Source organism: Lynx rufus, unplaced genomic scaffold, assembly GCF_022079265.1.
Source record: "Lynx rufus isolate CCGP_SWC_20201006 ecotype Redwood Valley unplaced genomic scaffold, mLynRuf1.p SCAF_5, whole genome shotgun sequence".
In the NCBI taxonomy this organism is placed as follows: domain Eukaryota; kingdom Metazoa; phylum Chordata; class Mammalia; order Carnivora; family Felidae; genus Lynx; species Lynx rufus.
Window position 1 is genome coordinate 33,722,040 of NW_025814867.1, and position 14,672 is coordinate 33,736,711.

The 14,672-nt window shown below is 44.0% G+C and overlaps 1 protein-coding gene across 1 annotated transcript; it reads right to left on the reverse strand.

Annotated features, from left to right (window-relative positions):
- Positions 1-5,234: 5,234 nt before the first annotated feature.
- On the reverse strand, positions 5,235-12,557 carry A4GNT (alpha-1,4-N-acetylglucosaminyltransferase). Its single transcript, XM_047098564.1, has 2 exons — positions 12,147-12,557; positions 5,235-5,849 (listed from the first exon to the last, which is right to left on the reverse strand). The coding sequence occupies exons 1-2, from the start codon at positions 12,555-12,557 to the stop codon at positions 5,235-5,237; spliced, it is 1,026 nt and encodes a 341-aa protein (XP_046954520.1).
- Between the last annotated feature and the right edge of the window lie 2,115 nt (positions 12,558-14,672).

The window sequence follows — 14,672 nt, forward strand, 5'->3', positions numbered from 1 at the left end:
CTTATACAAGGTAACTAGAATAGTCAAATTCATAGAGCTATTCCAGAAAGTAGAATAGTGGTTACCAGGGGCTGGGGGGGGGGGGGGGGTTGTAGGGAATAGGGAGTTATTGTTTAATGGGTACAGTTTCAATTTGGAGTGATGGAGAAGTTCTAGAGATGGATAGTGGGGTTGGTTGAATGTACTTAATGCCACTGAATTGTACATTTGAAAATGGTTAAAAGGGTAGATTTTATGGCATATATATATTTTACCACAATTTTTTAAATGGAAAAAAAGAACTGGCTGGCCAGGACCAGGACCAAGTAGGGATGTCTGTAAGCCATCTACTCTGATGGGGAATGGGGAATCTTGTTCCTCCTCTTCCTCTTGGCCAGGGCACACTTTTCACTCCAGGAGTTCCTGCCACCTACTAGAGGGGAGACAAAGACACAGGCTTTAGGGTCAAAGACACAACAACATCCTAGAAGAAAGCACAGGCAATAATTTCTCTGACATCAGCTGTAGCAGCATTTTCTAGGTATGTCTCCTGTGGCAAGGGAAACAAAAGAAAAAATAAACTATTGGGACTATGTCAAAATAAAAATCTTCACAGTGAGAGAAACAATCAACAAAACTAAAAGGCAACCTACCGAATAGAAGATATTTGCAAATGATGTATTCAATAAAGAGTTAGTATCCACAATATATAAAGAACTGATAAAACTCAACACACAGACAAATAAATCAACCAATTAAAAAATGGGCAGGGGACTTGGGGCGCCTGGGTGGCGCAGTCGGTTAAGCGTCCGACTTCAGCCAGGTCACGATCTCACGGTCCGTGAGTTTGAGCCCCGCGTCAGGCTCTGGGCTGATGGCTCAGAGCCTGGAGCCTGTTTCCGATGCTGTGTCTCCCTCTCTCTCTGCCCCTCCCCCGTTCATGCTCTGTATCTCTCTGTCCCAAAAATAAATAAACGTTGAAAAAAAAAAATTTTTTAAAAAAAAATGGGCAGGGGACAACTGGGTGGCTCAGTCTGTTGAGTGTCCAGCTTTGGCTCAGGTCATGATCTCACGGTTCGGGAGTTCAAGCCCTGCATCCAGCTCTCTGCTGCCAGTGCACAGCCCACTTTAGATCCTCTGTCTCCCTCTCTCTCTGCCCCTTGCCCGCGTTGTCTCTCTCTCTCAAAAATAAATAAACATTTAAAGATTTTTAAAAAATCATAAAAATATAAAAACCAACAGGTGGCATAACAATTCTTTTAAAAAATGGGCAGAAAACATCAACAGACATTTCTCCAAAGAAGACATACAGATAGCCAACAGACACATCAAAAGATACTCAATGTCACTTACCATCAGGGAAATGCAAAGCAAAACTACAAAGAGATACCATTTCACACCTGTCTAAATGGCTAAAATCAAACACACAAGAAACAAGTGTTGGTGAGGATATGGAGAAAAAAGGAACGCTTGTTCACTGTTGGTGGGAATGCAAACTGGTACAGCCACTCTGGAAAACCGTATGGAGTTTCTTCAAAAAGTTAAAAGTAGAACTACCCTATGATCCAGTAATCACACTACTGGGTATTTACCCAAAAAAATACAAAAACACTAATTCAAAGGGATTTATGCACCTCTGTGTTTATTGCAGCATTATTTACAAAAGCCAAATTATGGAAGCAGCCCAAATGCCATCAACAGATGAATGGATAAAGAAGAGGTGATGGACACACGCAAATACACACAAATACACACACACACACACACACACACACACACGCAATGGAATATCACTCAGCCATTAAAAAAGAATGAAATCTTGCCACTTACAACAACAAGGATGGAGCTAGGGAGAATAATGACAAGCAAAATAAGTCAGAGAAAGAAAAATACCATATGATTTCACTCATATGTGGAATTTAAGAAACAAAACAAACTGGGGCACCTGGGTGTCTCTTGGTTAAGCATCATACTTCTAACTTCGGCTCAGGTCATGATCTCATGGTTCGTGAGTTCGAGCCCCATGTCAGGCTCGCTGCTATCAGCATGGAGCCTGCTTTGGATCCTCTGTCCCCCCCTCTCTCTGCCCCTCCCCCTGCTCATGCTCTCTCTCTCTCTCTCTCTCTCTCTCTCTCAAAAAAAAGAAACATTAAAAAGATAAGCATAGGACACCCTGTAAAAAATGAGAAACAAAACAAATGAGCAAAGGAAAAAAGAGAGAGAGAGAGAAAGGCAAACCAAGAAACAGACTGTTAACTATATAGAACAAACTGATGGTTACCGGAGAGGAGAGGATGGGGGATGGGTGAAATAGGTGATGGGGATTAGGGAATGCACTTGTGATGAGCACTGGGTGATGTATGGAATTTTTGGATCACTATATTGTACACCTGAAACTAATATAACATTGTGTGTTAACTATACTGGAATTAAACATTTTAAATGATGCATTTACATTTCCACATTCCCAAACTATGTAACCCTGGAAAAGTCACTTAACCCTTCTGTAAAATGGGAAAAATAAACTCTGTCTAGCAGGGTCATTATGAGAAACAAATTAGCTAAGCCATCTCTAGGCTTAGCCCAGGGCCTTGCAGTCAGCGATGTGCCCTCTAGAGTTCATACAAATGTGAAATCTGTGGGGGCTTGGAAAATTTGTTTCTCAGTTCTCTTCCCACTGGATCACTGAAGTATGCAGAAAGGAGCTCTGGAGGTACCCGTGTGTGTTTGTATGTGTCATTTACACCAGCCTCAATTCCCCTTTGTGTAACTGGGGTACCCTCCTTTGCAGGGTTGTTGTGAGAAAGTGAACTTGACATACAGCCTCATCTACCTTGTCAGTAATTCCAAAAGCTAAAACTGCCTTCGGCTGACCAAGACTTCCCACGCATGGAACCTTCACATCCTTCCCCTACTGGGCCACATTGCAACATTTGATACAGCCAAGAGTTAGTGAGTGCCTCCTATGTGCTCTATTTTAGGTTCCAAAGAATACCAAGAGGGTGGGTTCTGAATACCTGCGGTTCTCATCTGGCCCCACAGCCTCTCACCCCTTCCTCAGGCCAGTGACAGACACCCGCTCTCTGACTCAGTGCAGACACCATCACAACTGGTCTCCTTCCTACACTTAGGGATGTGACAGGAGGCAGTGGGACCGACTGCTGACTGAAGGTGGACTTTAGACCCTAGGCAGCCCACCATGGGAGTGCTCTCTGCTGTCAACCGTTGGCATCACACCTCAGAAGCCAGTTCCAGAGCCAGCTCTAGCTTCCAGAAAGGCATCTGAGGTATATGGGACAGATCTCCCAATGCCCGGATGCTGGCCGCAAATGCTAACTGAGGTAATCGTAGGTCAAAAGTGTGTTGTTGGGTTTTCACAGTGGTGATGGATGGATTGACAGGTATATAGTCAAAATGAGATTTTACATAAAAATCTGGTTTGCTGATTTCTCTTGAAAAATCTGAGGACCTTGCAACAAGTGGCCTGCACTCTGACATGTCAAGAACTGGCTGAAGCTTGGGCTTCAAACCTTTTCCTTGGGCACAAATTATACTCTAGCACATTCCCTGAAAAAATCACCTTAAAGGTGATAGATGCACTTACAAAAGAGATCGCCTTTCTCAGGAAAAAAAAATTGTTCTTTCCTGCAAAATGAAAAATGCAGCATCAGTCTAACCAGGACCCTCTGTGCGTCTAGAAACAAACCCAAGGCATGGCAAGCTGGGAGAAACTGAAAAAAATTACACTAAAATAATAAAAATGTTTGTGTCCTTAATATACAAAGGGTGGTTATAAATCAATAAGAAATAGAAAGGGGTGCCTGGGTGGCTCAGTAGGTTAAGCGTCCAACTTTGGCTCAGATCATGATCTCACAGTTCGTGGGTTCGAGCCCTGGGTCAGACTCTGGGCTGACAGCTCAGAGCCTGGAGTCTGCTTCAGATTCTGTGTCTCCCTCTCTCTCTGCTCCTCCCCTGCCTTTCTCTCTCTCAAAAATAAATAGATTGGGGTTCCTGGGTGGCTCAGTTGGCTAACCATCCGACTTCAGCTCAGGTCATGATCTCACGGTTCATGGGTTCGAGCCCCATGTTGGGCTCTGTGCTGACAGCTCGCCTGGAGCCTGCTTCAGATTATGTGTCTCCCTCCCCCACTCATTCTCTCTCTGTCTTTCTCTCTCTCTCTCTCTCTCTCTCTCTCTCAAAAATGAATAAATGTTAAAAAACATTCATATGTTGAAATCCTAACCCTCAATGTGATGATATTAGAAAGTGGGGCCTTTGGGAGGTAATTAGGTCATGAGGGTGAAGCCCTCACGAGTGGGATTAGTTTCTCTATAAAAAGGACCCCAGAGAGCTCCCTTGACCCCTTCCCCTACACGAGAATTCTACAAGAAAAGTGCCCTCTGCCACCAGAAGAGGATCCTTACTAGAACCTGACCGTGCTGGCACCCTAATCTTGGACTACCAGCCTCCAGAACTGTGAAAAATAAATTTCTGTTGTTTATAAACCACCCAGTCCGTGGTACTTTGTTACTGCAGCCCAAACTGACTAAGACAGAACCATGTCTGCTTGATCCAGCAGTATTTTCAGCAACTAAATCAGTGCTTGGCACACAGAAGGGGCTTGGTTAATATTCATTGACTGAATTCACTAATGAATATCAAAGTCAGGATCAGAAATCAAGACTCTTCGTCCCTAGTCCATTCTGCTGAAATTAATCTTACAGAAGTAAATTTAACAGGTAGCGAAACCGTTAGCTGCCTCTCCTAACACCCATTTTCTTCTCTTCCTCCTTAAATTTTTCAGCATCTCTTGCAGTGAGTGAGTGAGATGTAAAGGCAAGTGTTACACAGTACTTATAGGAAGTTTTCATAAAATAAAGGAGGGGTACGTTCCTCCTTCCTTCATCCTGCTGCCTGAAATGCAGACATAATGGGCTGGATACCAAGCAGCCATATAGACCAGGGGCTATAACGCTAAGGATAACAAACAAGAGAGATGCAAGAAACCTGGGTCCCCAATGACCACAGTGACCACACCCCCCCTGAATCGCCTGCCTTCAGACTTCTTTTACATGAGAGAGAAATAAGCTTCTATATTTTATACACCAATGGTCTTTGGGATTTTTGTATTATAGACAGAGAAAGCTGAGCCTAAGCGATACGTGGGTAAACCCCCCCACCCCTGGGGAACATGGACATGAGCTGCACGCTGGCACTCCAGGAACCAGTTCTATAACATAGAGCCAGTGTGGGCTCTATTTGTTACCTGGACCCACCTCCCCAGTCACTGACCCCTCTGGGCTTTGAATCAGGTCCCTGTAAGTCCTGGGACAGTGCTTACGGCAGAGATTTTCCACCAGCGTGTTGCTCCCTCTAACCACAGTCCTTCCTTCGTTGTTCATGTAGTTCCACAGATGCAGGGCGTAGGAGTCATTGAAGCTCAGGTCTTTGTCCCAGACTTCATAGTAGCGCCTCCACTCTGGATAGGAGATGGGGTAAAATCTCTGAGGGTGTAGGAAGGACAGGTTCAAACACCTGAAATCACTCACCTCCTGGAAGTCTCTAAGTTTGCACCACAGTCTCAACATCCTTGTCATCAAACTGGGACCCTGGTTGCCCCAAATGTCTGAATTGTAGTGTTCGACAAAGTTTTCCATGCACTCCCACAGGAAGGGGTGGTGGGGGAGGAATCCAAACACCCCGTTACTAGAGTACTGAGAAGACTGTGCAGCCAGAAAGTTCTCCTCAGGGATGGGCCGGATGGAGATGACATCGGTGTCCATGTAGATGCCACCATATTTCCAGATGATGGCCAGGCGGGACGCATCTGAGCTGACGTGGAGCCAGTTGCTCTCCACACTGGCGTTGATCTGCAGGAACACGTGCAAATCAGCCACAGCAGCGGGAGAAAAAGGAAGGGTGTCACAACGTGAGGCCAGCCCATGGTAGCTGAGGAGAAGGAAGCAAGCCAGCCTCTCGAAAATCTGCTTACAAAAACCCAATTTTACAAATTGACCAAACTTACCTCCACCCCAAAATTTGCCTGTAAGTGAAAAGTTTACAGCAACCAGTGTCAATGGGCAGACTTTGCAAGCTTTTAAAGAATTCATGAATTTGGTTTTTGTTTGTTTTTAATTAAAGCAGTAGAATGGTAAAGAAGAAACCCTGAAGGGATTTCACAATAAACCATATGAGCCATTTTCAGCAGGGTGTAGTTTAACCACAAATATGAAACTGTGAAGCAGGAATTTTTTGAGTCCTAGAAATGCTAAAAGCTAATAAAGAAAAAGTAAACTAGGAAACTATAGAATAGATCAATATGTATGCTTCTTGAGAAATTGGTAAAAGAATCTTAAAATGCATGCATGCCTTCTTTCACTAATTATTTCCTTTAATGATATTCATTGAGGCCCTAATTTCCTTCAAAAAAATTTTTTTTAACATTTAGTTATTTTTGAGAGCCAGAGAGAGAGCACAAGTGGGGGAGGGGCAGAGAGAGAGAGAGAGAGCCAAAATCGGAAGCAGGCTCCAGGCTCTGAGTTGTCAGCACAGAGCTCGACGCAGGGCTCAGGCTCACGAAGTGTGAGATCATGACCTGAGCCGAAGTCAGACACTTAACCGACAGAGCCACCCAGGCACCCCATTGAGGGCCTACTTTCAATGTGCCAAGCTCTGTTATAGCTGCTAGGGAGAGAGCAATGAACAGACAGACAAAAATCCCTACCTGGAGGAGATAGATGATAAATAAATCAATATATAATATGTCAGGTGTTCACAAGGACTATGAAGGAAAAACAGCTGGGTGAGGAGGATATGAAGGGGGCAGGGTGGAACACTATCTTACCTTGGGTTTCAGCGAGCTCAAGGGCCCTTAGGTAGGAATACAATCACTGTGTGCAGAAACAGAGAACAGAGTAGTGTGGCCAAAGCAGGGCAGTGAAGGACGGGTAGGAGATGAGAGCAGAGAGGGGTGGGTGGAGAGGGAGGATGGATCACGTAGACTGGAGTTATCTGAAGACTGAAATTACTTGAAGGTTTAGAAGAAAGGAGTGATGTGACCTGACTCAGTCTTGAAAGGGTCCTCTGTGGAAAACAGACAGGGGCAGGGCTTGGGAGGCAGCAAGGGCAGAAACACAGAGGCAAGTTAGGAAGGCAGATGAAATGTTCAGATCCTAGGCACACGGTAAAGATGAAGAGGGTCAGGGTGTGGATGGATTGGATGTGGAGGGGGAGAGAGGAGTCGAGGATGACTGCAAATGCTAAAAAAGGGAGCAAAGCAGTAAGTGACTCTAGAAAGAATAAAAAACAATCTTTATAAATGGCAATAAAAACTAATCACTATAGACAGCAACCTTCTCAAATGGAATGCTAAAAGTTTGAATAGAGAAAACAAAATAGATTTTTCTGGATTGAAACATATTGATTAAAAGATTGAAATAGAGACAACTGTATGACCCTAACACTTGATCTCAGCTCAAGTCTTCATCTCAGGGTTGTGAGTTCAAGCCCCACGCTGGGCTCCACACAGGGCATGGAGCCTACTTAAATAAATAAATAAATAAATAAATAAATAATTTTTTTAAATGAATTTTGAGAGAGAAAGAGAAACACTAGCAAGGGAAGGGCAGAGAGAGGGAGGGGGACAGAGGATCTAAAGTGGGCTCCACGCTGACAGCAGTGAGACCATGTGGGGCTCAAACCAATGAACCATCAGATCATGACCTAAGCTGAAGTCAGACGCTCAACTGACTAAGCCACCCAGGCGCCCCAATAAATGAATTAAAAGTAAAGAAAGATTGAACATAAACATTTGGCATTTGACAAGGTAAACATTCTTTTTTTTAAGTTTATTTATTCATTTAGAAAGAGAAGGAGAGAGTGTGCCTGGGTAAGGGGCATAGAGAGCGGGAAAGAGAGAGAATCTCAAGCAGGCTTCGCACTACACTGTCAGGACAGAGCCCAACGTGGGCATGAACCAGGAGATTATGACCTGAGCCGAAAACAGGAGTCAGACGCTTAACTGAGTCACCCAGGTGCCCTGACAAAATAAACATTATTTATTTATTTATCTACTTATTTATCTTTTAATAAACATTCTTTAAAACTCTGCTAAAGGGAGGCACCTGGATTGCTCATTGGTTAAGCATCCAACTTTGACTCAGGTCATGATCTCACAGTTGGTGAGTTTGAGCCCCGAGTCAGGCTCTGTGCTGACAGCTCAGAGCCTAGAGCCGGCTTCAGATTCTGTGTGTGTGTGTGTGTGTGTGTGTGTGTGTGTGTGTGTGTGTCTGCCCCACCCCACTCATACTCTATCTCTCTCTCTCTCTCTCAAAAATAAATAAACATTAAAAAAAAAACACTTAAAAAAAAAACTCTGCTATAGGGGCACCTGGGTGGCTCAGTTGGATAAGCATCCGACTTTGGCTCAGGTCATGATCTCACAGTTCATGAGTTTGAGCCCCACATCCAGCTCTGTGCTGACAGCTCAGAGTCTGGAGCCTGCTTCAGATTCTGTGTCTCCCTCTCTGTCTCTGTCCCTTCCCCACTCACACTCTGTCTCCCTCTCTCTCTCTCTCTCTCAAAAATAAACATTAAACAAAAAAATTTTTTTAATTAAAAAAAATCATTGCTATAAAGCCAAATGAAGGCAAGACAATTAATACTTTGCAGGAATCTTTACACAAATTGTTAACATCACAAAATTGTATACAATTGCTGAAAACCTCATAAATAATAACAGCCAAAATTTATCAAAAACTGTTCCAAGCTCTTTATAATCTACACAAATGCTCAAAGACTGATATTATGATTATTCCCATTTTTCAAGTTAAGAGATAAAAGAAACAAGAAATTCAGTAATTTGTCCAAGGTGAGAGAGGCAGAGGCTGAATTTGAACCCAGCCAGTCTGGCTCCAGAGATCCACTCATTCCAAAAAAAATAAGGTTTTTGTAAAAATAAGTAAAATTGATTATTTGGTAAATTGGTGAGTGTTAGTGAACAGATACATAGGATATCAAAAGCCACATGAAATCACAGGAGGAAGAAGCCTGCCTTTTTGTGGGCATTGGACTAAATCTACCTAAAACACAAAAGCTCCCACAAGGGTAAGCTCCAGCAAGGGGATTAGGATTCTGACTGCTCATCCCCTTCCTACCCCACAGTACGCAACTCCAGACATCTTTAAAGGCTACAATTGCCAAATCAGTGCAGCAAACCAGCAAGTGATGGCACATTAGGTCATCCCCAATGGAGCAGAACATGCTACAGACCAGCACCCCAAAATTATCATGGTGTGATCACTGCAGATGCATGGCTTAGTGCAGTACCCTGCGGGCTCAGATGGGGCAGACGCTTAAGGGTTCTGTGTCCCAGGGCCCACCTTGTTCCTAAAATTCAACCTTGTAAAAATTGAGGTACAGCTCAGAAGACCCAGGCTGTGCTCTATGAAACATCAGCTCTAAGAAAACATTTATGTCCTACTGAAAGAGGTGTTCATGCTCAGATAAGTTTGGAAGATTCTGGTTGAATCAAATTACTGTTTCTTTAGTTCAGAAGTACAGAGGCTTTAATCTCTTCATGTAAGTGATTAGTCCATGAGGGAAAATTTTTTTTACAGTGTAGAATGCAGCATCTCACCTTCCAAAACAATTTGGGCAGAAATTTATTTGTGTAAGGAGCGTAACACAGTTTAGGTAATGTTAGTCTAGCCCAACTGTGGGGAAAGTAGGCCAACAGACTGCTGTTCTTGTTTAGATCTCCTGGAACACCCTCTAGCAGACTAGCCCTGAGAGCGACAGGGACCTAGCCAGCATGTCCCCTCCAGGGACCCTCTCTGCTGCCAGGCCCTGCCTTCCCAGCCTGTGGCCTGTCCTGCTCCTTCCGAGGGGCCTGCGCTTGTCACCAACTATTTGTTAGGACCCCTGTGCTGGCAGCTGCCGGTAAAATCTCAGTCTGATGAGCTGCTTCATCACCTCCTGATGAGTCTGAATTTGAGACTTGCAGGCTCTTCCGGACAAGAGATGGGCACCCTGGTTATGGAAGTCACATGGAGTCAAAAGTAAAACTGGCCACTTCCCCCACATGCCGGTTGCTTAGTCCAGTAAATGTCTCCAGATGACAGTAAGTAGGCTCAAATGTGTCCTCCACCCAGGAAAGCACACTCAGTCCCCAGGTGAATGAGGCAGGGCATGACAGGAGTTTTCATTTTTTATATATAAATACTGTAGTGGACTGAATAATGGCCACTCAAAGACCCCAGGTCCTACATCCCAGAACCTGTAAATGTTACCACATTTGAGAAAAGGGTCTTTGCAGGTGTGATCACATGAAGGATCTTGAGATGGGGAGATTATCCTGGGTTGTCCTGATTTGGGCCCTAAATGCTATCACAAGTATCCTTTAAAGACAGATGTAAAAAAAAAAAAAAAATTAAGAAAACAAAACAAAACAAAAAAACAGCCGCATCTTAAACTCACCAAGTTGTCCAGCTTTTCATATGTCAGTCATTCGTCACTAAAGTGGTGAAAAAAAGAAAGAAAGAAAGAAAGAAAGAAAGAAAGAAAGAAAGAAAGATGTAGGGGGAAAGTTCACACACACAGAGGAAAAGGACATGTGCAGATCTCCCCTGGAAGGGTTTTTCCTAAGAGCTTCCTTGGGAACTAGGGCCCTGCCAGCATCTGATTTCCATTCGGTGAAATGGATTTGGCACTTTTGGCCTCCATCACCAAAAAAGAACAAATCTCTGTTGGTTTAGGTCACCAAGTTTGTGGTCATTTGATACAGCAGCCATAGGAAACTAACACAAGTACCGCCATAATGGCCTCAATATTGCCTCTTGGCCTGCAAAGCCTTAAGTATTCACTGTTTGGCCCCTTTACAAAGTATTTACCATCTGACATTTGGTCTAGCCTATGATTAGAACTTAGAAAGGACTTTACAGGATAAGCAAATAGTATAATTTTGATGCCAATTTTTAAATTACTTTTTTGCTTTTAAAATAATTAAAGCCATACAGAGAAAGACAGATACCATATGTGTTCACTCTTACGTGGATCCCGAGAAACTTAACAGGAACCCATGGGGGAGGGGAAGAAAAAAAAAAAAAGAGAGGTTAGAGCGGGAGAGAGCCAAAGCATAAGAGACTCTTAAAAACTGAGAACAAATTGAGGGCTGATGGGGGGTGGGAGGGAGGGGAGGGTGGGTGATGGGCATTGAGGAGGGCACCTGTTGGGATGAGCATTGGGTGTTGTATGGAAACCAATTTGACAGTAAATTTCATATATTAAAAAATAATAATAATAATAATTTTATTTATAAAATTAACTTATTCTCATCACTAAATGCACTCCCAATCCAATCACACTAACACACCTATTATTACTGTGTGTTGTGTATTTTCTTCAGGATTTTTTCTTCCATGTGGTTGGGGGGAAGGGTGGTACATAGGTAAAATAATTACAATTACATTCTAATACAAGTGTATTTATTCCATATTGTGTTGTAGTCTTCATAAGATATCATGGCTAAAGCCTGCATAGTGGAATCATTGAGTGGTTGTACTATAATTTACTTAAGCGTTATCTGATTGTGGGCCCTCTGTGAGAGAAATATTTAATTGAAATGTTATTTCCTTATTATACTATGTTGCTAAGATGAAGATTACAAAATTCCCAAGAGCTCCTGGCATGTCTTGGTTGTATCTCAATATAACCCAATCTCATAGAGCAGCACCCCATCTGATTTCTCATGAGGTCACTATTTACATCATCTTCAAGTTAAATATTGCCTCATTTCCCATTCAAATGCAAAAAAAAAAAAAAAAACAGTTTAACACAGATGGGTTTAAATGAGTGAAAAATAAGTGATTATACCCCCATAAAAGTTACCGAAACTCATTCATTAAGAATGGTCTCAAGAGAAGCATAGTTCCTAAGAAATAAGGCTGGAAGCAAAAGACACCAGGCTAGAGATAAATCTAACTGAAGTCTCTACTGTTTGTTTGAATCAGGACTCAACCCTGTACAAAGAAGACCAGGGTCTGGGTTCTGGTCCCATCTCTGACACTGAGTCCTTATGCTCAGTTTACCTATTCAAAATATGAGGAGATTGGACTCATTTTTTGTGGTACCTCCCAATACTGACATTCTAAGATTCTCTGAACACTTACGTGAGTGTACCATGAACGCAATGGTGTGTCTTCAAACAGCCTTTTCATATCCAAAGGGAAGAGGAAAACATTGTCTATGGCTGAGAGGAGGGAAAAGGCTGGGTAAGTGGAGTTTGAGGGCAGCCGTGTGGTGGTGTTGAGACCCTTCATGAAGAACACCACGGGCTTCTCTGGGTAAGTCTTGGCAGCAGATTCCACAGCACAAGAGACCAGAGGCGTTGGCTCCATTCTCTCTGAGGTCTCTATGAACACAATGCCATGCCCATGGCCCAGGAGGGCTTCCGGGTCTTGCTGGGCCTTTTGGGGAGGAAGGCAAGAGAAGAGACAGCTGGACTTCAGGCTGAGCTGGTAGAAGAAGACACAGGCAAGCAGCAGGATGGCTGACAGGAAGAACTGGAGCTCCTTCAGCATGTCTACTCCTCTCTCCCGCCTGCTCCTTTAAATCAACACGGCTAATTACAAAAATACATTCTCCAAACCTGATCAAGAGAGCACATAAGAAAATGATGCATGAATATCACTTCTAAGATTTGATTGTTTAAATCTTCAATGAAATATGATCAAATCAGGTACAATAATATTAACGAGAAAAATGCAGTCACTAGGGTTTATCGGAGGAATTTGAGGACCATTCGAAACAGGAAAATAAGGTAGATACAGGTGGGAAGATGGCGGCGTAGGAGGACGCTGAGCTCACCGCGTCCTGCTGATCACTTACATTCCACCTACACCTGCCTAAATAACCCAGAAAACCGCCAGAAGACTAGCAGAATGGAGTCTCCAGAGCCAAGCACAGACGAGAGGCCCACGGAAGAGGGTAGGAAGGGCGGAGAGGCGGTGCGCGCTACACGGACGGAGGGAGGGAGCCGGGGGGAGGGGCAGCCCGCCAGCCAAGCAGAGCCCCCGAGTCTGGCTGGCAAAAGCAGAGGGGCCGGACGGAGTGTGTTCTGACAGCAGTCAGGACTTAACATCTGGAAGGTTATAAGTTAACAGCTCTGCTCGGAGAGCGGGAAGGCTGGAGGGCAACAGGAGAGAGAGTTGTTGAGGCCTAGACGACAGAGCTCAGCTTGGCAGGGAACAAAGGTGCTCACCAGCGCCATCTTCCTCACCCATCCCCCAGCCAAAATCCCAAAGGGAACCAGTTCCTGCCAAGGAACTTGCTTGCACCACACAAACACCCAACACTGTGCTTCTGCGGATCCATCCCTCCCTCGGCGGGTCTGACTCCCTCCCGGTGCTGCAGGGCCCCTCCCAAAGTGGATCACCGAAGGAAAAGTGAGCTGAGCCTGCCCCTCCCGCCCCTGTGCACTTTGCCAATCCACCCCAGCTAATATGCCAGATCCCAGCACCACGAGCCTGGCAGTGTGCAAGTAGCCCAGATGGGCCATGCCACCCCACAGTGAAACCCGCCCCTAGGAGAGGGGAAGAGAAGGTACACACCAGTCTGACTGTGGCCCCAGCGGTAGGCTGGGGGCAGACATGAGGTCTGACTGCAGCCCCGCCCACCAACGCAAGTTATTCAAGACAGCACAGGGGAAGTGCCTTGCAGTTCCGCACCACTCCAGGGACTATCCAAAATGACGAAACGGAAGAATTCCCCTCAAAAAAACTTCCAGGAAATAACGACAGCTAACGAACTGATCAAAAAGGATTTAAACAATATAACAGAAAGTGAATTTAGAATAATAGTCATAAAATTAATCGCTGGGCTTGAAAACAGTATAGAGGACAGCAGAGAATCTATTGCTACAGAGATCAAGGGACTAAGGAACAGTCAGGAGGAGCTAAAAAAATGCTATAAATGAACTGCAAAATAAAATGGAGACAACCATGGCTCGGATTGAAGACGCAGAGGAGAGAATAGGTGAACTAGAAGATAAAATTATGGAAAAAGAGGAAGCTGAGAAAAAGAGACATAAAAAAATCCAGGAGTATGAGGGGAAAATTAGAGAACTAAGTGATGCACTAAAGAGAAATAATCTACGCATAATTGGTATTCCAGAGGAGGAAGAGAGAGGGAAAGGTGCTGAAGGTGTACTTGAAGAAATAATAGCTGAGAAATTCCCTGATCTGGGGAAGGAAAAAGGCATTGAAATCCAAGAGGCACAGAGAACTCCCTTCAGAGGTAACTTGAATCAATCTTCTGCACGACATATCATAGTGAAACTGGAAAAATACAAGGATAAAGAGAAAATTCTGCAAGCAGCTAGGGATAAACGTGCTCTAACATATGAAGGGAGACTGATAAGACTCGTGACCAGTCTCTCTACTGAAAGTTGGCAGGCCAGAAAGCAATGGCAGGAAATCTTCAATGTGATGAACAGAAAAAATATGCAACCGAGAATCCTTTATCCAACAAGTCTGTCATTTAGAATAGAAGGAGAGATAAAGGTCTTCCCAAACAAACAAAAACTGAGGGAATTCGTCACCACTAAACCAGCCCTACAAGAGATCCTAAGGGGGATCCTGTGAGACAAAGTACCAGAGACATCGCTACAAGCATGAAACCTAAGGACATCACAATGA